Genomic DNA, 26,347 nt, shown 5'->3' with positions numbered 1-26,347 from the left:
TTGCCCACAATAGCAGTTTTATCCAGTAGCATAGAATAAATACAGTACTCATTGCAGTGATATTAAAAAGATTATTCCTTGCAGAGGAAATTTGTGTATTAGATCCTGGATACTGTGATATCTTGACTTTGGGCTATAAAAGGAAAAATTCAAAAAGCAAGGGGGCCATCTTGTGGTGGCCATGGCAATTCAAAAAATGGAAAGTTGAAGCTCTTTCCATAAGGAACTCAAATGTTGGGGGAAGAGGAATCATTTTCTGATACATGTTATGGCGCTTGGAAAAAAGCTTAGCGCACTACTAATTATTTTATATATTTTTCTTAGTTTTGCTTTACTTGGTAAATTCTTTTTCCACCAGGTGGGGTCACTCTTATTGTGTACTTAGTCAGATAATTTGATTACCCCTGGGTTTCCCTTGGTAATCACATAGTTTTAGAACTCTTAGATTCCTCTCTCCTGTCAAGAGTTTGTGGGAAACAGTCATATTTGATATTCTTTTCATCAGGGTTGAATATTCTTTGTCTACTTTTATTTTAGGTCATATAAATAATTGAATAACCACCATTATTTTCTGGACATGACTGGTTTATAATTTCAGAAGAAATAATGGAAAGCCAGGAATTTATTGTGAGTCTTACAGTTTTCTCTATTTCCTTTTTTCTTTTTTTTTTAAGTCTTCTATTTTCAATTTTTTTAAAGATTTTATTTTCAAGTAATCTCTATACCCAATGTGGGGCTTGAACTCACAACCCTGATATCAAGAGTGACATACTCTGTTGACTGAGCCAGCCAAGCAGGCTCCCCACTGTTTCCTTTTTTCTTTCTTCCTTCCACATTTCACAAATGTCTCACTGGGGTTGACAGATTTAACAAAAACCAAAAAACCCCAAAACTTAAAAGCAGGACACTAAGGTTAATTTGAGTATCAGATAAACAGTGAATAATTTTTTTTGGTATAAGTATATATGTCTCAAATACTGCCCTATATTTTTCTGGCAACTTTATCTCTTGCCTACTACTCACATTAGTTATACAAAATCCTTTGGAACAAACCCTTTGTAAGCTCTTTGTTAGGATCAGGAAATGATTTCTTTTGAAGAATTGCCATGCCTCTTCTATCTAGATCAGTGATTCTTAAACTGTTTGGTCTTAGGATGCTTTTATACTCTTAAAAATTATTGAGGAGCCCAGAAAATTTCTGATTATGGGGCTTATGTCTATTGATGTCTTTCATATGAGAAATTGTAACAGAAATTTAAAAAATATTTATACATTAAAAAAAACCATTACATTGAACATAAGTTACTTTTTAAAAATGGAAATAACTATATTTTCCAAAACAACAAAAGAAAAAAACACATTGAAAAGAGTAGCATTGCTATACATTTTTTTGCAAATCCCCTTAGCATTTAATAGACAGCTAGATTCTCAGATTTGCCTCTGCATATAGTATGAAATTGAATCTTGCAACATTGCACATACATAACCCTGGGAGACCACTATGCATGCTCAAAGAAATGAGAGTAAAAAGGCAAATAACATCACAAAAATAGTTTTGACCTGAAGACCCCTGAAAAAGTCTTGGGAACCTCTAGGAGTCTCTGGACTGCATTTTGAGCACAGATCATGATGTCTGTGTAACACAACAAATTTTTTCCTTCCCGCTGAGAACTGAGAAGCTCAAAATGATTTTTGTTGTTCAGTTAACTTTTCAGTTTTCTCCTTAGATTTTACCTCTCCTTCCTCCCTTGCCTTGCCTCCTACTACTAAGTTTCTTTTTTTAAAAGTGATGTTTTTGTTATTTATTTGTTTAATGTAAGCTCTATGCTCAACATGGAGCTTGAACTCAAAACCCTGGGATCAAGAGTCACATGCTCTACCAACTGAGTCATCCAGGGGCCTGATGCTTTGTTGTTATTGTTATGGTATCTTTCATTTCAATAAACATTTAATACATGTAAACAGAAACCATTTCTTTTGTGCTTTTGGAAATAAGGTATTGTATACTCACCAAAAGATGAAGAAGTCAAAAGTGTGGCAAGATGGAATTCTGAAGATCACTCACTTAGGAAACAAAGTAAGTACAAGCAGTTGACTATGGGGTCCAAAAGCTAGATTCTTGCCTTTTGATTGAATATTAAGAAGACTCTGTAGATGATAAAATGTTAGATATGTCCATAAGCTAATATAGTATGAAAACAGAAGTTGTCAAATGACTGCCACATTACGGTGATTAATTTGTGCATTTTAAAAGTTCAGTAAATATTATTTAATTTGCTTTGATTTTTTTTAAATTTTTAAAAATTTTTAAAGATTTTACTTATTTATTTGACAGAGAGAGACAGCCAGTGAGAGAGGGAACACAAGCAGGGGGAGTGGGAGAGGAAGAAGCAGGCTCCTAGCGGAGAAGCCTGATGTGGGGCTCAATCCCAGAACGCTGGGATCACGCCCTGAGCTGAAGGCAGACGCTTAACGACTGAGCCACCCAGGCGCCCCGTTTTGATTTTTAAAATTTCAATGAGATCTTCTGTAAAACTTTTTAGTTATTTTGGCACATTTTTTCTTTGCAGGCAGTAAGAGTTTAATGATACAAAAAAACTCTATTACGATATATTTCTAACACCATAATGCTCACAGTGAAATGATACATATAGAGTTGACACACCATTTTAGGAAAGCTGCCACTTCCTAAAATTATGTATAGCGTTCTTCTATTTTCCCGTTTTCTTTGAATCATTTACTTTGATTATGATATGATCCTATCAGTCTTGAGAGACTTATTTACTGGGGTGATCTTTCACTTTACTAGATATGGTGATTCTTCTTTATGGGTTTCTTTTCTCACCCCAGGTATCTCCATCTGCCGAATTGTAGTCTTCTCCTACCAGTTCTCATGACCTTATGCAACACTCTTGGCTCCTCCATTCTTCATAATAACTCTTCATTTGACTTCTGTGACACCACACTTTCCTGAGGTTGCTTACTGACATCTAAGTATTTTCTGTGGGCTCATTCTCTTCTCAAACTTTGAAGTATTCCTTAGAACTCAGTCATATATGTACTTACACAGAAATATATAAATATATATAAATCTTTCTCTTTAATCTCTGTCTTTTTTTTTTTAAGATTGTATTTATTTATTTTGAGAGAGAGAGTGAGAGCACAAGTTTGGGGGGCAGATGGAGGGAGAGAAGCAGGCTCCCAACTGAGCAAGGAGCCCGATGCGGGGCTTGATCCCAGGACCCTGGGATCACGACCTGAGCCAAAAGTAGATGCTTAACTGACTGAGCCACCCAGATGCCCCAATCTCTGGGTGTATACATACATATGTGTGTGTGTGTGTGTATATATATATATATATACATACACATATATATAGATATATGTGGATATAGATATATATAGATATAAATATATTTATATATATATATGGAGGGAGAGGGAAAGAAGAGATTTATTCTAGGGAATTGGATCATGTGATTGTGGAGGCTGACAAGTGCCAAGATCGTAGTTGATAAGATGGAGACCCAAAAAAGCCAATTGTGTAGTTTCAGTATAATGATGGGAGGTTTGAGACTCAGGAAGAGCCAGTGTTTCAGTTTGAATCAAAAGGACAGGACAGCACCTATGTCCCAGCTCAGAGACAGGCAGGAGGAGTTTTCTCATACTAAATCTTCCTGTTCTCTTCAGTCCTTCCACTGATTGGATAAGGCCCAGCCAATTAGGGAGAGCAATCTGCTCAATTTGCTTATTATTTTTATTGAGATATAATTGACATTTAACATAATATTAGTTTCAAATATACAACATAATGATTTGATATTTGTATACTAGCAAAATGATCACAATAAGTGTAGTTAACCATCTGTCACCATACATAGTTAAAAAAATTTTTTTCTTTTATTTTTTGTGATGAGGACTTTTAAGATTAGCGCTTAGCAACTTTTAAATATGCAATACAGTGTTATTAATTATGGTCATCGTGTTGTACATTATTCTATAACTAGAGTTTTGTATCTTTCGATTCCCTTCATCTGTTTAGCAACCCCCTCCCCCACCACCCTCCCCTAAATGGATTTTTTAAAAACTTATATTGTCATGTGCCAGGCATGCTTTAAGTGTGTCAACTTACTTAGTCTACATAACTCCCCTTTTAGAGTACTATTTTTGTCTGTATTTTACTGAGGTTGAAACTGAGACACATAGAGAGATAAAGTAGCTTGTTCACAGATCTCGCAGCTAGAGAGTGAAGGAGTCATATGTGACACTAGGCTTTTTGGCTCCAGGGCTCCTAACCAGTCTATTGTCTCTCTTAATACTACAAATTTAAATGAACAACTTTATTACACTTGAGTTGATAATATATGCAGTTAGGAGTCCTACTCCTCAGTTAGCATTTGTAGATCTCCATATTCTGTTTTTTTTTTTAATTTAATTTTATTTAAATTCAATTAATTAACATATAGTGTATTATTAGTTTCAGAGGTAGAGTTCAGTGATTCATCAGTTACATATAACACTCTGGGCCCATTACATCATGTGCCCTCCTTAATGCCCATCACCCAATTACCCCATTCCCCCACCCAACTCCCCTCCAGCAACCCTCAGTTTATTTCCTATAGTTAATAGTCTTTTGGGGTGCCTGGGTGGCTTAGTTGGTTAAGCGTCTGCCTTTGGCTCAGGTCATGATCTCAGCATCCTGGGATCAAGCCCCGCATCGGGCTCCCTGCTTAGCAGAGTCTGCTTCTCCCTCTCCCTCTTCTGCTCCCCCTGCTTGTGCTCTTATTTTCTCTGTCAAATAAATAAATAAAATCTTAAAAGAAAAAAAGTGCCTTATGGTTTGTGTCCCTCCCCAGACAATAAGATTTTGTCTTATTTTATTTTTCCCTCCCATCCCCTGTGATCCTGTTTTGTTTCTTAAATTCCACATATGAGTGAAATCATGTAATTGTCTTTCTCTGATTGACTTATTCCATATTTTGTTCTTACTCCACATATCATTGAGAAGTTATCAGTAAGAGAAGCTTCTCCATGTAAAAAGGCTACTTATTATTATTATTTGTGAATTAACAATTAAAACAGAAAATTAAAAAAGAAAAACTAGTTTTGGGGCGCCTGGGTGGCACAGCGGTTAAGCGTCTGCCTTCGGCTCAGGGCGTGATCCCGGCGTTGTGGGATCGAGCCCCACATCAGGCTCTTCTGCTAATGAGCCTGCTTCTTCCTCTCCCACTCCCCCTGCTTGTGTTCCCTCTCTCACTGGCTGTCTCTATCTCTGTAGAATAAATAAATAAAATCTTTAAAAAAAAAAAAAAAGAAAAACTAGTTTTGCTTTAAGGCTTCAAGTTCAATTTACAAATCCTATTAACTTTAACTTTCAGTGGGTTTAGTGTTCAGTCAACTTAACAAGCTAAATTTTTTTTTTTAAGATTTTATTTATTTATTTGAGAGCGAGTGTAGAGCAAGAGAGAGCACGAGTTGGGGGGGACAGAGGGAGAGAGGGAAGTAGGCTCCCCACTGCACAGGAAGCCCGATGTGAGGCACAATCTCAAGACCCTGGGATCATGACCTGAGCTGAAGGCAGATGCTTAGCTGACTGAGCCACCCAGGTGCCCCATTAGGTACTTTTAAAAAATGATTTATTATTATTATTATTATTATTATTATTTTGAGAGAGAGAGAGCAAGCATGTAAGCATGAGTGGGGCAGAGGGAGAGGGAGAGAGAATTCCAAGCAGGCTCCACACCCACTGCAGAGCTCAATGCAGGGCCCCATCTCATGACCCTGAGATCACGACCCGAGCCAAAACCAGGAATTGGGCATTCAACCGACTAAGCCATCCAGTTGCCCCAAGCTAGATACTTTTAATAATCCATCTATCAACAAACATAAAATTTTAAATATTTTAAATTATAAATTTATTTGATTTTCTTTTTTTTTTTTTAAGATTTTATTTTTAAGTAATCTCTACTCACAGCATGGGGCTTGAACCCACAAACCTGTGATCAAGAGTCAGACTTTCCTACCAAACCAGCCAGGTGCCAGCCTGCCCCCTGTTTTTTAAAGTAACCTCTGCATCCAAGGTGGGGCTTGAACTCACAACTCCAAGATCCAGAGTTGAATGCTGTATTGACTGAGCCAGCCGGCTGCCCCTGTTTCTTTCTTTAGCATTTTAGTTGCCCTAACAAGCAAAAACCTCCGAATTAAATCCTTCTAGTGTATCTAAGAAATTAAACATAATCATAGTTATTATTCTTAAAATATTGTAAGTATTCTAATGTTGTTTATAAACTTAGTAAAATTAACTTACCCTTCTCTTTCAATTGAAAAGTAGCATATCCAAAATCAATTTCTCAGTTACACATTTGGAATCATTAATGTGTAATTTGTCTAATCTGTTAGATGCATGTAAAATGTAAATTGAAGCATTACAAGTGCTTTTTTTTTTTTGAGAGAGAGAGAGGGAGCAGGGGTGGCGAGGAGAGGGGCAGAGAGAGAGAGAGAATCTTTTTTTTTTTTTTTAAAGATTTTATTTGTTTATTTGACAGAGATAGAGACAGCCAGCAAGAGAGGGAACACAAGCAGGGGGAGTGGGAGAGGAAGAAGCAGGCTCATAGCAGAGGAGCCTGATGTGGGGCTCGATCCCATAACGCCGGGATCACACCCTGAGCCGAAGGCAGACGCTTAACCGCTGTGCCACCCAGGTGCCCTGGGAGAGAGAGAATCTTAGACTCCATGCCCAGCTCAGAGCCTGATGTGGGGCTCGATCTGATGATCCTGAGATCATGACCTGAGCCAAAATCAAGAGTCAGACACTTAACAGACGAAGCCACCCAGGCACCCCTACAAGTACCTTGTAAAGTAAAAAATGGGGATGCTTGGGTGGCTCAGTTGGTTAAGCGTCTGCCTTCAGCTCTGGTCATGATCCCGGGGTACTGGGATCAAGTTCTGCGTTGGGCTCCTTGCTCAATGGAGCGCCTGCTTCCCCTTCTGCCTGCCACTCCCCCTACTTGTGCAACACTTTCTTTCTCTGATAAATAAATAAAATCTTTAAAAAATAAAAAATAAAAGTAAAAAATATTTTTTGAAAATTAAAATAACACAAAATACCTTAAAATCATTGATTGCATAATTACTAAAACCTATTCATGACCTTAATTCAAAACATTGATAATTTTGGTTTGAATTACTGCCTTATCATGGTCTAGTTCTAAATGTTTCAGGAGTTAAAAGGCAGTTTCCCATAGGGCCACATGGCTGGCTCAGTCCAAAGAGCATGTGACTCTTGATTTCAGGGTCATGAGTTCGAACCCCACATTGGGTATAGAGATTACTTTAAAAATAAATAAATAAGTAAACTTTAAATAAAAATGTTACTGTCCCAAGTAAATTGGAGTTACACCAGTGAACGGAAGTTACAGATTAGATTCTGGGCTGAGAGTTGAGACCTAGGGTTATAATCACTGTAAACTTACCAGTATCATAAAGGTACATGTTGAGCCTTTTGTTTAGTTGGAGTAACAACAGTATCTCCAAGTCCATGCCCTTTAGAAAGGGTTGGTCTCATTGCTGATATCTTGGGTTTAAGTCATGTCATCTATTTTTTTTTTTTAAGATTTTATTTATTTATTTGACTTAACAAAGTACCTGGCACATTGTAAGAATGCAGTAAATTGTAACTTACAGTTTTTGTCTTCAAGCAGCTTTTATCTAAGAATATAGGATTATAACACGTATAGAGATATGCTTAGGGTTCTATGGGAGCGATATCAAAGTCTGATTCTGGTTCAGAGAGGTCTTTCTAGGTAAAGAGTATTTTTTGAGTATTTTTCGTTTTGTTTTGTAAACAGAATTGATAAGTTGGAGGGAGGGGAGCTAAAGATGGTGTCATAGCTACCACAACATGGAGGTATGAAACTATTAAACATTTGGGGAACCATAATCAGTTAAATATGCCTGAAATGAAGGGCTCATATTGGGTAATTGTAGAATATATGGCTTAAAGAGGTAGTCAGGAGTCCTATCACAACGGACTTTGTATACTCAGCTTTAGGAGCCAGTGAAGAATTATGAGCAGAAGAGTGACATAATCATATTTCTGTTTTAGATCATTCTGCAGCAATGTGTAACATAACTTTTAAGCTGTGTAGGATGAAAGATTAAATTTAAGAAGACTGTAGGCTAAAGAATAATGTAGACAAAAAGTGATGGGGGTCTGACCAGGCATTAGCAATGACAATGGAGAGAAAGGATGATTAGAGAGAAATTGTGAAAATATTTATATTATAAATGTAATAAATATAAATATTATAGAACCTATAGAATATTAAATATTAAACATTGATATTAAATAATATTTTAATATTTATATTCACTATATTTAATATTAACATATTAATGTAAATATTATAGAACATATAGAATTTATAATTATAAATATTATAGAACCTGGAGGTCTTGGACATGAAGGGTGAGAAGAATCCATGACTTTCAGGTTTTGTATTGTGATTATGGTACTGAGATAGGATATCTCAAAAAGAAAAAGCAAGTTTAGGAGAAAAAATTAAGATTTTTAAAAATGATTTATTTATTATATATACATATATGTACATAGAGAGAGAGTGTGCACACACACACTTGTGCAAGCAGGGGGAGGGGCAGAGGGGGAGAGAGAAAAATCTCAGGCAGACCTTGCACTGAGTGTGGAATCCAACTTGGGACCTGATCCTATGACCCTGAGCTCATGCCCTGAGCCGATATCAAAAGTCGGATGCCTAGCCGAATGAGCCACCCAGGCACCTTAAAATTAAGATTTCGAGTTCCATTTTGAACTTAATGAATTTGTAGTGTCATAGGAACATTTAAGTAATTGGCTGTAGAGACCTGGAATTCAGGAAAGTTCTGGGCTACTAATACTGATCGGGAGTATGTGACATTTAGATGATATTTGAAGCTTCTGGAGTGGATTCATACATTTATATTTTTTTTCTTTTTTTTTTAAGGTTTTATTTATTTGAGAGAGAGAGAGAGAGCACACACATGCAAAAAGGGGAGAGAGGAGGAAGGAGAAGCAGACTCATTGCTGAGTAGGGAGCCCGACGTGGGGTTCAGTCCCAGGACCCTGAGCTCATGACCTGAGCTGAAGGCAGATGTGCAACCAACTAAGCCACCCAGACACCCCTACATTTATTTCTTTAACAGATGTTTTTTAAGCACCTGTTATGAGTTACACACTGTTCTAGGGGATGCAGAGGGAACAAAACACATGAACCCATGACTTCATGGAAATAACATGGAGGAGACAGACCAGTAAACTAAATGAATATGTTTGTCTAGTGGGTTTGGCAGACAACAAGGAGTAGAGGGAGCAAGGATGAGAATGGAGATCAAGGGGATTATGTAGGCCTTTTTGGTCATTGTAAGAACTTTAGTACTTATTCTTTATAAGCTGTGGAGACATTGGAAGGATTTGAGCAGAAGCATGATATGATCGGGTTTGTGTGGATGATATCACTCAAGAATGGAGTATAGAGGGGTGCCCGGGTGGCTCAGTCAGTTAAGCATCCAACTCTTGATCCTAGCTTGGGTCTCGCTCTCAGGTTTGTGAATTTAAGCCCCACACTGGACTCCATACTGGATGTGGAGCCTACTTTAAAAAAAATAATGGAGTATAGAATGTAAAGAACAGAGGGGAAAAGATAGCACCTTTTTTTAAATTATTATTTATTTATTTATTTATTTATTTATTATTTTTTAAAGATTTTATTTATTTGACAGAGAGAAAGACAACCAGCGAGAGAGGGAACACAAGCAGGGGGAGTGGGAGAGGAAGAAGCAGGCTCCCAGCGGAGGAGCCTGATGTGGGGCTCGATCCCAGGACTCTGGGATCACGCCCTGAGCCAAAGGCAGATGCTTAGCGACCGAGCCACCCAGGCGCCCCAAGATAGTGCCTTTTTAAACACCAATCTTTTAAATAGCTATATTGAGAAATAATTCACATGCTTTTCAGTTCACCCATTTAAAGAATTCATTTCATTGTTTCTTAGTATATTCACAGAATTTTGCAACCATTACTACAATCTAATTTTAGAACATTTGTCATCCAAGAAAGAAATCCCATACTCAGTATTGGTCACTACTTAGTACCCACCTCCCAGCCCTAAGCAACCACTAGTCTACTTACTGTCTCATTGATTTGCCTATTCTGGACCTTTCCGCATGAATGGAATTATACAATATGTGGTCTTTCATTGAATGACTTCTTTCATTTAGCATGTTTTCAAGGTTCATCCATGTTGAAGCATGCTTCAATACTTTATTCCATTTATTGCTCAGTAATAGTCTATTGTGTGAATAGATCACATTTTATTTCTCTCTTCTTCAATTGATGCACTTTTGAGTTGTTTCCAATTTTGGCTGTTATGAGTAATGCTGCTATGAACATTTGTGTGCAAATTTTTGTGAAGACATATGTTTTCATTTCTCTGAATATATACAGAGTGGAGTGGAATTGCTGGATCACATGGCATCTCTGTTTTTAACCTTTTAAGCAACTGCCAAACTATTCTCCGAAGTGATGTAAACAGCAATATTGACGGGGCTAGTGGAGAAACTGCTATATAAAATCGCTAAAGACACAAGGAGAAAGCCAGAAAATTATAATTACCTTAACTCCCTTTTTCTTCCTTATTGCTTCCATTCAACAAGTGTTATTCCTTTTACTTCATATAAGTCTCTTATCCCAATGCTGATGACTTATTTCAAGCACTGATCATCTCCCCAATCCTCCATGCCACATCCTTTTTTTTTTTTTTTTTTAAGATTTTATTTATTTGGGAGAGAAAGAAAGAGTACAGACGGAGAAGCAGACTCCCTTTTGAGCAGAGAACGGAACTTGGGTCTCAATCTCAGGACCCTGGGATTGTGACCTGAGCCGAAAAGGCAGACGCTTAACTGATTGAGCCACCCAGGTGCCCCTGTTTACTCATCTCTCCTCCTGTTTTGCCCTCTGATGCATTCCAATTCTGTTTTCTTCCCAGTTCCATTCCAGGATCCTCCTGGCAGAAATTAAGTTCATGAATTTCTTATGCATATACCTTTGCTGTCTTGCACAGATTGAATAGTTGCTTAGGAATTTGAAATAGATGTACTTTCTAATCCAAAACAAAGTGGGTAATTCTTTCATTATAGGATTTACTTATATAACCATTTTTGATTTGCTATTCTTTGAAGATGTTTAAGAAAAGCAGAATTTTATTGTTTCTTTTTAACACTTATTTTGTTTTAATATAGGCAATTTTATATGATGACAAAGGACAATGTTTGGAGAGTATATTCCTTAAGTGTCTTGAGGTATTTTAATGTTTCTATCCTATTTTTAAGTTACTTAAATCTCTAAGTTAAAAAAATTTCTTTACTTCCTTTGTGAATATTGTTAGAGTGTAGTCATGGTATTAATAATATTAACTATAACTAGTACTTCTTCAACATTTATTGTTAGCCACACTCTGTTCTAAAAACTCTTAGGTATTGTTTCATTTAATCTTTACACAACACTGTGATTTTTTTTAGATTAGGTGTGCAGTACAGAAAGGTTCAATAACTTGCCCATGTTCATAGAATTACAGTGGTAGGGCTGCTATCTGACACCAGAGAGTGGCTCTGTAACCTAATTGTATAATGTGGCCTTGACAGGCTGAGAACTACAATGGGAAATATTTTGGGAAATTATACCTATAAATATTTTCTCAGATATCCTCTGTTCTCCCCTTTTGGAAAAAGAAAGGGAACTAAAGGTTTATTTTAGTGTAAAGAATAAGGATATTAAAGTTTGGTCATTCTGGGTTCATTTCCCACTTTCAAATGCTTCCTAGTTAACCTAGCCTCTCTGTGTCTAAATTCTGTACTGTAAAACATAGACCATAACACAGACTTTATTGTGTTGGTCTAAAAATTAGAAATAATCTATGTATAGTTCAGTCTGGTGATTCTAAAAGTGTTAAAATGAATATTCTTATTATCATTGTATTGATTTTAGCTATGGTGTTAAATCTTTAAAAATTTTTGTAGCATTAATAGTGGTTGTGGTATTTTTGCATTTATCAAAAGGGTCTATGAAAAGCATTATCTTAGTAGATGCTTAATTGGGCATAACTACTGTTGTTATTTTGTTTTAAATCATTTCATTAGGAAAAACTAAGCATATTATCTGTGATAATACACAGATTTTGTGTATCACCAACTAGGTTGATAATCTTTTTTTTTTTTACAGATTTTATTTATTTGAGAGAGAGAAAGAGTGAGTGAGAGAGAGAGAGTGTGAGCAGAGGGGAGAGGCAGAGGGAGAGGGAGAAGCAGACTCCCTGCTGAGCAGGGAGCCCAATGTGGAACTCAATCCCAGGACCCTGGGATCATGAGCTTTGCTGAAGGCAGACGCTTAACTGATTGAGCCATCTAGGCACCCCATTTTTAAAAATATTTTGTTTATTAATTTAAATGCTTTTGGAATATGTGATTTAAGCAATAGTAATAATTTACCTAATTTTTAATTTGTGGTAATTATGAGCATGTAGTTGACATGAATTTATAAAGATATGATTGGTATTTGATAGCTCTAATTTTTAAAATTTTATTTATTTATTTTTTAAAGATTTTATGTATATATTTGAGACAGAGAAAGAGACCGTGCGCGTGCATGGGGAGAGGGGCAGAGGGAGAGGGACAAGCTGACTCCCAGCTGAGCAGGGAGCCAGATGTGGGACTCAATCCAGGACTCGGGGATCATGACCTGAGCCAAAGGCAGACACACCTGACTGAGCCACCCAGGTGCCCCGATAGCTCTAATTTTAAAAATTACATTTAGTTGTATGGATTCTTAGTGAACTCCTTGGGAAGGGGTATATTTGTTTTGCTTGTCTTTGTACCCCTCTTTTTTTTTTTGTCTTTGTACCTCCTGCATGCAACCAGGGGTCTCATATATGTATTACTGAATAAGCAAATTAGTGAAAATTTTTTGCTATATAATTATCCTTTTTTGTGCTTATTGGTAGTTAACTGGTTTATAATAATAAATGAAGATTTAGTTATTGATTCATACATTTAATGATTATTATCTTTTGTGTCTTGCTAGTGCTAATGGCCTACTGGAACACATAATCAAATAATTAGATGTATATGATTTTAAATTTATTTTTAAAAATTTATTTGTTTTTTAAAATTTATTCTTTAAAATTTAGGTGAAGCCTGGAGATGACTTAGAAAGTGATCGGTACTTAATCACAGTTGAGGAAGTTAAAGTTGCTGGAAGCATAGCTATTAAACAGGATGTCATTAAAGAAGCACCAGAGTTAAATCCAAGGAGATTTATATCCTCTGGCCGGTCCCTTGGATGTCAGCCTGCTGGCTTAAAAAGGAAGTTTACTGTAAGTTTCTCTGTTGAAAATAATAAATCAATATATATTTATAATGCTGTTTCAAGAAGTAGTGAATTTGAAACTATTGTACTCTATCATTAAAATGGTACTTCATAATATATGTTTAGGTAGAGAGGAAGTAAACCCTAATTAGAAAAATTTTATTACAAATGAGTGTTTACATTTTAATCTTGCAAATTTTATTTTTTTAACTTGTAAAATAGACACACTCCTTTTTCTTTTCTTCCTTTTTTTTTAGCCGGTTCATTTCAGAGTTTCTTTATAGATAATGGAACAGCTAATAATTGTTTTAATATTTTTAGGGTTTTCGAGGACCACGTCAAATGCCAAAGAAAATGATTATTACAGAAAATGGTGAACCAGCTGCATCACTTGAGGCTAAGAAACCTGGCTCTATTTTTGTTTCTCCCTTCTGCAGCACACCTCCTTTGTTTTCTACTGCTGGCAAGAAAGATATAAATAATATGCCAACAGACCCTAAGAACAGTGTCACTTACAAGAACAGAGAGACAAATGGCTTACATTGTTCTTCCGTTGTGTCTACTCCATCCTTCAAGAATAATTCAGAAATGCTATGTGAAGAAAATTATTTTTGCTCTCCTGTCTATTCTGTAAATAATTCAGATTTTGTACTGACCAATGAGGCCATAAAAAAAGATGGTTTGACATCTCACTGTTTAGGAGTTTCCCAAAACATCAGAAGCAAAGCACAGATATTAGCTCTTCTGAAGTCCAAATCAACTGGTACGTGTAAAGAACTAAATTCTGGGATTACAGAACATCTCCCTCAGATAGAGCTACAAGGAAGTGTAAATAATCCTACCAAACCAAAGTGCATAGTTGAACAAGAAGAGTGTGCTGAGGCGAAGAGCACAGACAGTTTACACCACCAGCATCAATCAGAAAATACCATGAGAAATAAAAGCCGATGGGCCGTGTATTTATCCTCACAGAGTTCACCTGTACATTCTTCTACTGAAGATGAAAATAATACAGAAAGAAAACCTAAGGCCCAGGGAGATAATACAAATTTAAATTTGAAAGACCTTTTGGTACAAGAAAGGATACAGTTCTTTGAAACTTGTGCTGAACAGTGTAAAAAGTATAATGAAGACAAGCCAGTAGATGATAATGATCCATCTTTGGATCAGGAAGTAAAATTGGAAATTCCTTCATTCTGTAAAAGCAACAGCTTACCAGTTTCCTGTAGCAGTGTGGAGAGTGAGGGCTTATTATCAGAATCTGACATTCAAAAAAATAATAAAATACCTGTTAGTCAGAATGACCAGATGTGTGTAAAAGAATCAATTCTCATGGGAGAAAATGCTCAGGAGATAAATCTCTGTGGAACACCGGAAGAGAAGTATGACCAGCCAATGTCATTCCTGCCCGAATCTGAGCAGCTGCAAACGGAGTCTTCTACAAGTAACAATTCTAGGCTCTCGGATGACTTTACCAACATGCTGTCTAAAAGCAATACTGATAGTGGAGGTCCTGATAGTATTCCTCAACCTATGAGTAATGTAACACAGCCACTTGTGGAGGTGACTTTTAGTCTGAACAATTTTGAAACCAACGACACTGAGGAGGAATCACAGGAAAGCAACACAATTTCCCAGGATTCAGAGGGTTGGGTAAAGGAAGCTTTTACCCAAAATGACAGCAGTTTAAGTGTTCAAAAGAGATATGAAGATATACACTGTAAGAAAGTTGGCAGTGAATATTTGTCTCATTTAACATCTATTGGGGATAAACCTACAGAGACATTTCCTATTAAAGAGACTCTGCTATCACAGTTTTGTGATAAAGCTTGTATAGGTGTTGACACAGGACCTTGGAAAGCTGGAAACATTAGAAAAGAAATAGAAGAGTATAATGACACATTAAGCAGTTTTGACTCATCTTTAGAGGAGACTGATGATGTATATATAGACAATAATGAAAATGCTAATAAATCTATTCAAAAGGTCAGAATTAGCTCTGATATTGCTTTACCACTGAATAAATCTAAAGGTATAAGCTCGAATTTACATATTCCTTGTTTAAACATAGCCACTAATCAGACTCCTGAAAACAGCCCATTGTCAGAACAGGCTGAGCCTCAGCCTTTTATTATGGGAAGTAACTTAGACAAAAATGATGAGCAGGTTTTACTGTCAACTTCTAGCAGCGACATCAGTATCCAACAATTCAATGTTAATCCTAATCACTCTGAAGAATGTACTACTCTTGATAAATCAAATACCCAAGTTTCCAATTCTTTGTTTTACTCTCTGGGAAAAAATCATCCTATTTCCAAAGACATAGAAGCGTGTATTCCTGAATCTGAAGATTTGCGAAGGGTTAGAAGTTTAGACCATGACCATATTGAAGGAGAAACTGATGGAGAAAGCAAACAATATTGGAATAGTCCTAGAAATCCTTCGGAGCTCTCTGGATTAGTAAATGACATTTCCCTTTTAAAATCATTATCTGAACACAGTACAGCTTTAGAAGGCTTGGAAATACTGAAAAAGAAAAATACTACCTTTAAACAACAAGGAACTCTGCAGACTTACGAGCCAGATAGCAATCCTGAAGGTTAGATTGACATGTTTGTTTTGGATTGTTCTCTGTATAGCTCAGAGGATGAAAAGTATTTGCTTTGGAGGCTACATTAAAGAATTACATAGTAATTTTTTTCTTTTCTTTTTTTTTTTTTTTTTTGAGGGAGAGAAAGAGCACACACATGGGTGTGAGCAGGGGGAGGGGCAGAAGGAGGAGAGAGAATCTTAAGCAGGCTCCAACCCAGCACAGAGCCTGACACAGGGCTCGATCTCATGACCCTGAGATCATGACTTGAACCAAAACCAAGAGTCAGATGTTTAGCCACCCACCCAGGTGCCTCAGAATTACATAGTATTTATTTAAATAGGTAATACGTGTACCCGTAAAATCAATTCTAATAGAGGATAATAAGGTGAAAAGTAAGTTATCTTTCTAGTACTTCAGTCCACCCCTCAGAATTAGCCATAGTTTTCTTCCAGGGTATCCTTCTGGAAATATTTTGTGTATATAAGCATATACAGGCAAATATATGAAAGTATGTATGTGAAAATCCATTCCTGTCATACATTTTTGGACATCTGTTAGGAATTACTTTTTAAAAAATAATCATAAGTTCATATTGATATCTCTAATTCTAATTCTAAATTGGGTTCTTTCTGTCTTTCCTCCATTTCATATTGTATGAAATGGGAAAGGGCCCTGGTTCCCAACACCATCCGTATGTTTACTTCCTCAATTCTACAATACACATCAAATGGCTTCCAAATTGTTACACTGGTGTCACTACTAGAAAAAACCTTTACAAATTTGTAAAGCTCACAAATCCTGTGATTTTTTTTTTTTAAAGGTTTTATTTATTTGAGAGAGAGAGCACGAACGGTGGGAGGGGCAGAGGGAGAGAGAGAAGCAGACTCCCCACTGAGCGGGGAGCCCAACTTGGGGCTTGATCCAAGGACCCTGAAATAAAGACCTGAACAGAAGGCAGACACCTAACTGACTGAGCCACCCAGGCACCACTTTTTGGCTTGTTTTTGCAATGTATCCTACTGAAAATATATAGTTTTAGAAAATTCAGAAGTTACTGGATGGGGATCCAGGTGGCTCAGTTGGTTGAGCATCCGACTCTTGGCTTCAGCTCAGGTCATGATCTCAGGGTCACGGAATTGAGCCCCACATCCGGTTCTGTGCTCAGTGGGTTTTGTTTGAGATTCTCTCCCTCTCTCTGCCCCCTCCCCTGATCATGTGTGCACACTTGGGCATGCACACGTGTGTGTGTGTGTGTGTTTGTGTGTGTGTGTTCTCTCAAATTTTTTTTTTTTAAGATTTTATTTATTTATTTGACAGAGATAGAGACAGCCAGCGTGAGAGGGAACACAAGCAGGGGGAGTGGGAGAGGAAGCAGCAGGCCTCCAACGGAGGAGCCTGATGTGGGGCTCGATCCCAGAACTCCGGGATCACGCCCTGAGCCGAAGGCAGACGCTTAACGACTGAGCCACCCAGGCGCCCCTCTCTCAAATCTTTTTAAAAAGTTACTTGGGTTATTTTCTTTAGTGTGATTATGTTATAATTTGATGTAAATATAGTTAAATTCACTGTTTATATTCAGTTTGAGGACTTTTTTGCCCATCTTTGGGCATTTATTTTTATTTCTGATTATGTAAAATATTAACCTAGTTCAGGAATCAAAGCTTAATAAAACATTAACTCAGATGCCTTCCTTATTCCTTTCATCCTGTTCTTACCTACCTGCTAGACGTAGCCAATGTCATACCTGTGTTTCTTTTTGCAAAAATAAATTCCTCTGTATTTACATTCTTGTTTCCTTCCTATTCAACAAAAGATAGTATACTCTATATATTCTTTAGCACCTTCTTTTCACTTAATATACCCTGGAGATCGCTTCATACCAATTAATAGGTCACATCCTCATTTTATTTGTTTACATCTCTGTAATATTCCACTGTGTGGATGAACCATCATTTATGCAACCTGTCTTCAATACTTTTCTGTTACAAATAATGTGATAGTAAGTAGCCATATATAGCCATATACGTGGCTGTGTGTGTGTGTTTGCATATTGTTTGAGGTGTGTCTTTAGGACAAATTCCTAGCAGTAGGGTTGCTGGGTAAATGTGTGACTTTATTAGATACTTCAAAATTCCCTTCATTTCTTATGCCCACCAGTAATGTACAAGAATGCTTGTTTCTTAGTTTTGCCAATAGAGTGTGTTGCCAAACTTTGGAATTTTTGCTAATCTGGTAGGTGAGAAATGGCATTTCAGTGTATTTAAATTTGTATTTCTTTTATTACAAGTGAAATTTAACATCTTTTCATATGTTTAAGCATCATTTGTGCATCTTTTTCCATGAACTCTTCTACCCTTTTGTCCAGGTGTTTACTGGCTGTCGGTCTTTTTATTCTCATTGATTTTTAAGCGTGTTTTGATATATTAGAGATACTAACCCTTTATCTGTGATGTGTGTTGCAGATCTTTTTCTTTCAGTATGTAACTGGTCTTTTGACTTTGCTTATGGTATGTTGCCAATAGCATTTTTTTTTTTAAAGAAAACCAATATAGAACATATTAGTAAATATTATAATTAGAAACATATAAATGTGAATGAACAATGTACTTTAGGATACTCAAAAGTTAAAATTGAATTCTTTTTTTAAATATCTCAAGGGATTCCTGAGAAAGATAAGAATAAATTATTGTACCTCCTAAAATATTTGTTTAAAATGTAGTTAAGTTTGGGGGTGCCTGGGTGGCTCAGCCATCAAGTGTCTGCCTTTGGCTCAGATCATGATCCCAGGGTCCTGGGATCAAGCCCCACATCGGGCTCCCTGCTATGCGGGAACCGTGCTTCTCCTTTCACACTCTCCTTGCTTTTGTTCCCTCTCTTGCTGTCTCTCTCTGTCAAATAAATAAATAAAATCTTTAGAAAAAAAAATGTAGTTAAGTTTGATGGCAATCTTTTTAAAAAGATTTTATTTATATAATTGTGAGAGAATGAGAGAGAGAGGAAGTGTGCGCACAAGCAGGGAAAGTGGCAGACGGAGAAGCAGGCTCTCCACTGAGCAAGGAGCCCAGTGTGGGACTCAATCCCTGGACTCTGGGATCATGACCTGAGCCAAAGGCAGACGCTTAACTGACTGAGCCACCCAGGCATCCCAAGTTCAATGGCAATTGAAAATTTATTTTCTAAAAAATTTAAAAGGAAAAAAAATTTCATGAAAAACAAGTAGGGGCAGATATAATTATGTAATATATAAGGATATAAATTCCTAATATGAAGACATAGGAATTACAGTTTTAAGAAATCTTTTTTCTCATCAAGTTGGAAAGAGGATTACAGTTGATTCTCATTATTTCCAGATTCAACAATTATCAAGACTACCTCATCTTCAAGTTTAAGTTGTATTCATTTCTTTCAGTTTTAGAAATAAGGGTTTTGGGTTTTTTTTAAGGTTTTATTATTTTTAAATAACCTCTATACCCAATGTGGGGCTCAAACCTACAACCCCGAGATGAAGAGTCACATGCTCCAGTGACTAAGCCAGCCAGGCTTCCCTAGAAATAAGTTTTTAAACAGTTTAAAACACTATGTATGATGGGGGCACCTGGGTGGCACAGCGGTTAAGCGTCTGCCTTCGGCTCAGGGTATGATCCTAGCGTTGTGGGATCGAGCCCCACATCAGGCTCCTCCGCTGTGAGCCTGTTTCTTCCTCTCCCACTCCCCCTGCTTGTGTTCCCTCTCACGCTGGCTGTCTCTATCTCTGTCAAATAAATAAATAAATAATCTTAAAAAAAAAACAAAACAAAAACCCACTATGTATGATGAATAAAACCATTTTATTTTATCTATTATAGTTAGGAAACCATTGACTTCAGGAGTTTCACAAGCTTTACCAAAGTTGCCTCATCTGAACCAGGATTCTCAACAGGTACATTTTTATCCTATATTCTTTTATTTTGATATAGAATGTTCTGTTCTTCGTAATGAGATTACAGTAATATAGAGGGTCCTAAGATATCTCATGACCCTCCTGCCACTTTGTATTTCAGTAATTGTTTTCATTACATCCTTTGGGGGAAAAAAAAAGCCTACCAGTTCCATTTATTAAGTAGTTAGTAGTATTAAACAACTTAATAAGCATTATGTCCTAGTAAGCTTTTTATTTTTTCCACTTTTATTGATATAGTTGACATACAACATTGTATCAGTTTAAGGTATACAACATAATGATTTGATATATGTAAAAATTGTGAAATGATTACTGTAAGCCTTTTATTTTATTTTATTTTATTTTACTTTTTAAGTAGACTCCTTGCCCAGCACAGAACCCAGTGCGGGGCTTGAACTCTTGACCCTGAGGTCAAGACCTGAGCTGAGATCAAAAGTCGCTGCTTAACTGACTTAGCCACCCTGGTGCACCCCCACCCCGCCTTTTTTTTTTTGAGTAGGCTCCAGCTCCAGCGTGGAGCCCAATGTAAGCATTTTATTTTTAAATAAACACAATTGCTAATGGAATGCATGCACTTGTTGGGCACTGCACAACTTCTCAAACCTTAGAATAGTTTTCTTGTTCACATTGATTTTTGCATGGTCATAATTGATTTTTATCATAGCAATTTCTGAGAACTCAACTTTACAAAGATATGATGCTATTGAAAGAAATGACATAAGATCTGATATTGAAACTGAACTACCTTGAGTTAGTAGTTCATTCAGTGATCAACAGACGTCAAGTGACACTGTACTTCCCTTAAATTTTTAAAAATTTTTTAATTTTTATAACTTTTAAAAGAAGATTTTATGTATTTATTTGACAGAGAGAGCACAAGTAGGCAGAGAGGCAGGCAGAGGGAGAAGGAGAAGCAGGCTCCCTGCTGAGCAGAGAGCCCGAGGCAGAGCTTGATTCCAGACCCTGGGATCATGATCTGAGCCAAAGGCAGATGCTTAACCAACTGAGCTACCCAGATGCCCCAATATAATTTTTTTTTAAAGATTTTATTTTTTTGTTTGAGAGAGAGCTAGAGAGAGCACGAATACTGTGGAGGGGCAGAAGGAGAGGGAGAAACAGACTCCCTGCTGAGCAGGGAGCCCCATGTGGGGCTCAATCCCAGGACCCCGAGATCATGACCCAAGCTGAAGGCAGACGCTTAACCAACTGAGCCACCCAGGTGCCCCAATTTTTATAATTTTTGGAAGATTTTATTTATTTATTTGAGAGAAAGAGAGAGAGAGCATGTACAAGCCAGAGGGGGAGCAGAGGGGGAGGGAGAGGAAGAGAGAATCTTTTAAGCAGACTCTGTGCTGAGCGCTGAACCCGATGCAGGGCTCTGTCTCCCAACCTTGAGATTGTGACCTGAGCCAAAACCAAGAGTTGGATGCTCAACCCACTGAGCCACCGAGGCACCCTTTCCCTTAAGTTTAAAACATTTCATAGAGACACTGTTGAGTTCACTCTGGCACCCCAAAGTACCTTGTTGAACAATTTAGGAACCATGGTAATACTGTAAAAATGATAGTACTAATTAGAATACATTGAAATTCTAGAATAAATCTTCTAAATTAGTGTTTCTTCTTGGGGATGCGTTTAGCATATTGGGAGGGGTATTTATTATATGGCACTGCTCTTTCTAGAAGATATGTTTGAAACAAATGAAAGTAAAATGTTTCATTTGCCCTCATTTTGTATCTTAGTCTATTTTCCATGTTACTATTTTTTTCTTCTTTTTTAAACACAAAAAAAGTGAAGGAAAATAAAGCTATCCTACCACTGATAATTATTAGTTTCAAGCATTTTTGGGCCCATTTAAAAAATATGGTTAGATTGATGTGTACAAATAGTTTTATATCTTTTCCCCTTAATATATTATGTTTCTCACATTATTAAAACACGTCTTAAATATATCTTCTACTTATTTATTTGTTTAGTTTTTTAGCTGCTTGGTGAGTAAGCTCATGGTTGTCTTTATCTGAAAGTCTTCACAGAGAATTGTGATTTGGTGTATTAGCTCTCAGCAGCCTGCTCTGGAGCTCTAAGGAAGCTTGCCTTCCTCTGAGCTACCAAGTCTTTCTTCTTGGGCAAGGGACATTCTGGGATGGTTCCACCTCTTCTTTCTAACTTCTTTCTTAGGCCTCTTCTCACAGACTGGATTCTCGCATATAGCAGCATGAGCTTTTAACACATCTTCTCCATCATGTCTGGAGTTCCGTTGTTCTTTTTGTATTGAGAGAGTTGTTTCTTGTAAGCATCTTCATCTTCTCCCATTAGTAATGCTTATCATCTGCAACATTCTGACCCATGATGTGCTTCTGATGTACTTCTACGTTGAATTCCTTGCTTTCTGAATCATAACTAGCGAATCATTTGGTACTATGAGGGATAGACAAACCTCCATTTACAGCTCCCATGAGGGCCCCCCAAATTTTATTTCCAGGAGTAGTTCTGGCAAGCCCTGCATCCAAATAGCAGGTGAAGGTACCAGGTTGACCATCAGTGCTTTCCACATTGTATTCATCTCCAGTCACCTCCACTTGGCCTTCATAGATGTTCTCCATGTCAAACCTATTGAGAAGCCTGTGGGTCAGCAGCAGACCAGTATGATATGCTACAGCATAATTTGTCAGGCCAACCTTCACACCATACTCTGGGGGTTCATGAGCTTAAGCTGCACAAACTATCATGTCTCCTTCTATGTGGGCATAGGTAATCTGACAAATGATATCTCTGCTGGCTACACAAACTATCATCCTGTATTAAGGTGTATTGTACTTATTTTTATCCTGAATTACCAAGTGTTTCCAAGCATAGTAATGAGTTTTGTCCTCTCGTCATCTAAATTTCACTTGGTATCTCTTAAAGTAAGCCTATTCTTGACAACTAACAAACCCCATCCTGCAGCACAGAGATCATTTTGGTGGCTCACGAGCAGTTAAATATCTTTCAGATGTTACTTACTATTCCATCCTATGGATATCCTATGCTTTGGATAAGCAGTGTCCTATTTTGAACATTTAAATTATTCCCACCATTTTGCTAGGATAAATAAAACTTTAGTAAATGTTTTTGCACATAAATTATTGTTTACATTTTAAGTTTTTTCCTCAGATACGAGTCCCACAGGTGGAACTGATAACTAGAAAGACTAAGAACAATTTTCTTGATTTATATTGTCAAATCTAAAAATCTTACTCTTTTACAGTATGAATATTTATTTCACTTCACATTCACCAGTACTAAGATATTTTCAATTTTGGAGCACCTGGGTCACTTGGTTGGTTGTGTGTCCGAATCTTGATTTTGGCTCGGGTTGTGTTCTTGGGGTCATGGGATTGAATCCAGCATCGGGCTCTCTGCTCAGTGCAAGGTCTGTTTGAGACTCTCTCTCTTTTCCTTTCCCCTTCCCCTTACTCTCGTGCCCTCTCTGCCTTTCTAATAAATAAATAAATCTTTAAAAAAAAAAGACATTTTTCAATTTTTGCTAAGTCGGAATAGTGTTTGACATTTAGTTTTTGCTCTTTTGATTATTAGTGATAGTGTTCTTTTATTTATTATGTCTAATAGAAATTTATATTTTATTTTGTAACTTACTAATACCTTTTAGTTATTCTTATATTAATATTCTGTTCCTAAGATTATAACAGAAAATGAAGTTGAACAAAGTGAACCACTTCAGTGTTTGCAGAGAGTTATTTTTTAAAATATAAAGTAGCCAGAATTATAGTTGTATATATAGGTATGGCATATAATTTTATGTTTATATTTTATATTGTCAGTTTTCAATATCATTTGTACTTAGTTACCCCTTTATACTTATTTAGATGAGCCTACTGTCTTGTATAAATGGCCTATGTGGTCAGTAGTTAAATGACAAATCTTTTATCACAAATAAGTTTGTAAATTTGCAATTATTACTTAATCCAAGAATTGTCATTGACTATTACAGCTGTACCTGCAACTCTGTTGCCTAAATGAACAAAACACAACAAATAAAATTCATATAGTGGTGGCTCAATCATTTTTCATCCTTATGTAATAAATCAAATGGATAAAATCATAATTAGCAACTGCATTATTTAGCTTTCAAATGATCACATTCTTAATTCTTTTTTTTACTTGAAAAATAGGGTTTAAACTCTTTCAAGGACAGTTATCACAAAGTATAAACTGCAAATAAACACTATCATTCTCCAGAATGAGTTGCCATTTATTTTTATTTTATGTTTTTAGAAGATTTTATTTATTTATTTGAGAGTGGGTGTGAGAGTGAGAGCATGAGCAGGGGGAGGAGCAGAGGGAGAGGGAGAAGCAGACTCCCTGCTGATCAGGGAGCCCAACTCAGGGCTCAATCCCAGGACCCTGGGATCAGGACCTGAGCCAAAGGCAGACACTTAACTGACTGAGCCACCCTGGCGCTCCTATGAGTTGCCATTTAAAATAAATATAATATATTTTTAAAAGTCTGTTGTAATCTCACAGGAATGAAAAAGATCTTATAATCTTTTACAAAAAATGTTTGTTTAAATCTTTTTAGCATTAATATAGGAGTATATGTGCATTTTTGTAATACCTTTTGTACTATAACTTTCTGAAGCAACCTCTTCATGTACATTAGTGATAGAAAAACTTCCAAATTTAAAGTTAGGGTGCTCTTTGAGGATGTACTTAATGGCACAGCTATTTCATTTCTGCTAATTTTATTTCTATAATTAGCTACACATAGCAAAGCAGAAGAGAAGGTGCTGTGCTAATTGATTTTTAAACTCACTGTATGAGAAAATTCTAATTCTAAAATATGAGTTGCATGTTTTCAAGAGTAGTTGGCAGATGTGCTAATATATTGTGTTATTAATGGAAGGTAACCGTTATTTGAAGAAATATACTACTTTACCTCTTCTATTGAGGAAATTTTTTTCTCTATATTTTTTAAACATAAAAATTGTTTTTTCATTTAAATTCCTTCTCTAAGTCTATCTAATTCATAGTAGAAATTATGATTATTTTATATAGTTACTTGATGAACTAAAAATGTCTAGTTGCCGTTGTCTATATCTTGTGTTTTTATGGTTGCTAGAAAATGGTTTATTTTATTTTATTTTTTTTATTTTTATTTTTATCTTTAATGTAGGCTCTGTGCTCAACATGGGGCTTGAACTCATGATCCCAAGATGCAGAGTCACATACTCTACTGGGGCGCCTGGGTGGCACTTAAGTGGCAGACTCTGGATTTTGGTTTAGGTCATGATCTCATGGTCCTGGGATCAAACCCTGTGTTAGGCTCTGTGCTCAGTGGGGAGTCTGCTTGAGAATTCTCTCTCTTCTCTTTCTGCCCCTCCCCTAGCTTTTGCTCTTTTTCTAAAATAAATAAATCTTAAAAAAAAAAAAAGAGTCAAATGCTCTACTAAGCCAGCCAGGCACTCTGATTCATTCTTTAAATAAACTGTTAACACTGTTTACAATTTTTCCTCCTTTGGTTTCATACTAATTTTTGAATTAAATAATTTGCATTAACATTAAGTATTTGGTTAGGTGGGTGATTATTAGGTATGCAACAATGTTTTCTAGTGTTAAAATATTTAGCTAAAATTTTAGAATTAGGATTGCCTAGGTGGCTTAGTTGGTTAAACGTCCAACTCTTGATTTCAGCTCTGGTCATGATCTCAGGGTTGTGAGATTGAGCCCCGAGTCCAGCTCCACGCTTAGTGGGGACTCTGCCCAAGATTCTCTCTCCTGGGGCACCTGGGTGGCTCAGTTGGTTAAGCGCCAGCCTTTAGCTCAGGTCTTGATCTTAGGCCCCAGGGTAGTCTCCCTGCTCAGCAGGGAGTCTGCCTGTCCCTCTCTCTCTGCCCCTCCCCCCACTAACAGGCATGCTTGCACTCTCTCTCGATCTCTCAAATAAATAAAATCTTAAAAAAAAAAAAGATTCTCTCTCTCCCTTTGCCCTTTACCCCTGTGTGTGCATGTGTTCCCTCTCTCTCTCTCTCAAAATGAATAAATTTTAAAAAAATTTAGAATTTCAGTATTTTTTATTGCTGAGTTTTAAAATTAATTAGCATAGTACCTTTTCTGCTGGAGAACTCCTTTCCCAGAGGTAGCTTATTATATGTATGTATGTACAGAAGTGAGATTGAAATGGCAAGTGTATTTTCAAATGGCAAACTTTAAGTTTTGGGAGTATTTTCCCATCAAATTCATGAGCCACCTACAAAACTCTTCTAGCTGACATAATTATTGATATTTTATTCTAGTTCTTTTCCATGGGAGATGAAGAGACTGCTTTTCTAGATGTTATCCCTAAACAATTAGAGAGAAAAACCTGTGACCCTAAGGTAAAATTTGGGAACAACTTTGATTTTCT

The 26,347-nt window shown here is 36.7% G+C and overlaps 1 protein-coding gene and 1 pseudogene across 5 annotated transcripts in view; one reads left to right on the top strand and one right to left on the bottom strand.

The window, feature by feature from the left end:
* ZGRF1 (zinc finger GRF-type containing 1) overlaps nucleotides 1-26,347 on the top strand; it is a 93,155-nt gene that overhangs the window by 3,328 nt on the left and 63,480 nt on the right. For 3 of the 5 annotated variants that reach the window (XM_057310011.1, XM_057310009.1, XM_057310008.1), the window contains exons 2-8: nucleotides 538-627; nucleotides 1,997-2,077; nucleotides 11,290-11,349; nucleotides 13,233-13,418; nucleotides 13,733-16,010; nucleotides 19,850-19,923; nucleotides 26,238-26,318. In XM_057310011.1, the coding sequence (XP_057165994.1) occupies nucleotides 607-627; nucleotides 1,997-2,077; nucleotides 11,290-11,349; nucleotides 13,233-13,418; nucleotides 13,733-16,010; nucleotides 19,850-19,923; nucleotides 26,238-26,318 (2,781 nt within the window). In that variant the 5' untranslated portion in view covers nucleotides 538-606. The remainder of the gene's footprint in view (nucleotides 1-537; nucleotides 628-1,996; nucleotides 2,078-11,289; nucleotides 11,350-13,232; nucleotides 13,419-13,732; nucleotides 16,011-19,849; nucleotides 19,924-26,237; nucleotides 26,319-26,347) is intronic. The other 2 variants (XM_057310012.1, XM_057310010.1) reach the window with 1 other exon arrangement.
* LOC113255584 (60S ribosomal protein L5-like) lies at nucleotides 21,997-22,883 on the bottom strand (annotated as a pseudogene).

The sequence above is a fragment of the Ursus arctos genome, unplaced genomic scaffold, assembly GCF_023065955.2.
Source record: "Ursus arctos isolate Adak ecotype North America unplaced genomic scaffold, UrsArc2.0 scaffold_11, whole genome shotgun sequence".
In the NCBI taxonomy this organism is placed as follows: domain Eukaryota; kingdom Metazoa; phylum Chordata; class Mammalia; order Carnivora; family Ursidae; genus Ursus; species Ursus arctos.
This window is presented reverse-complemented; position numbering and strand designations above follow the sequence as displayed.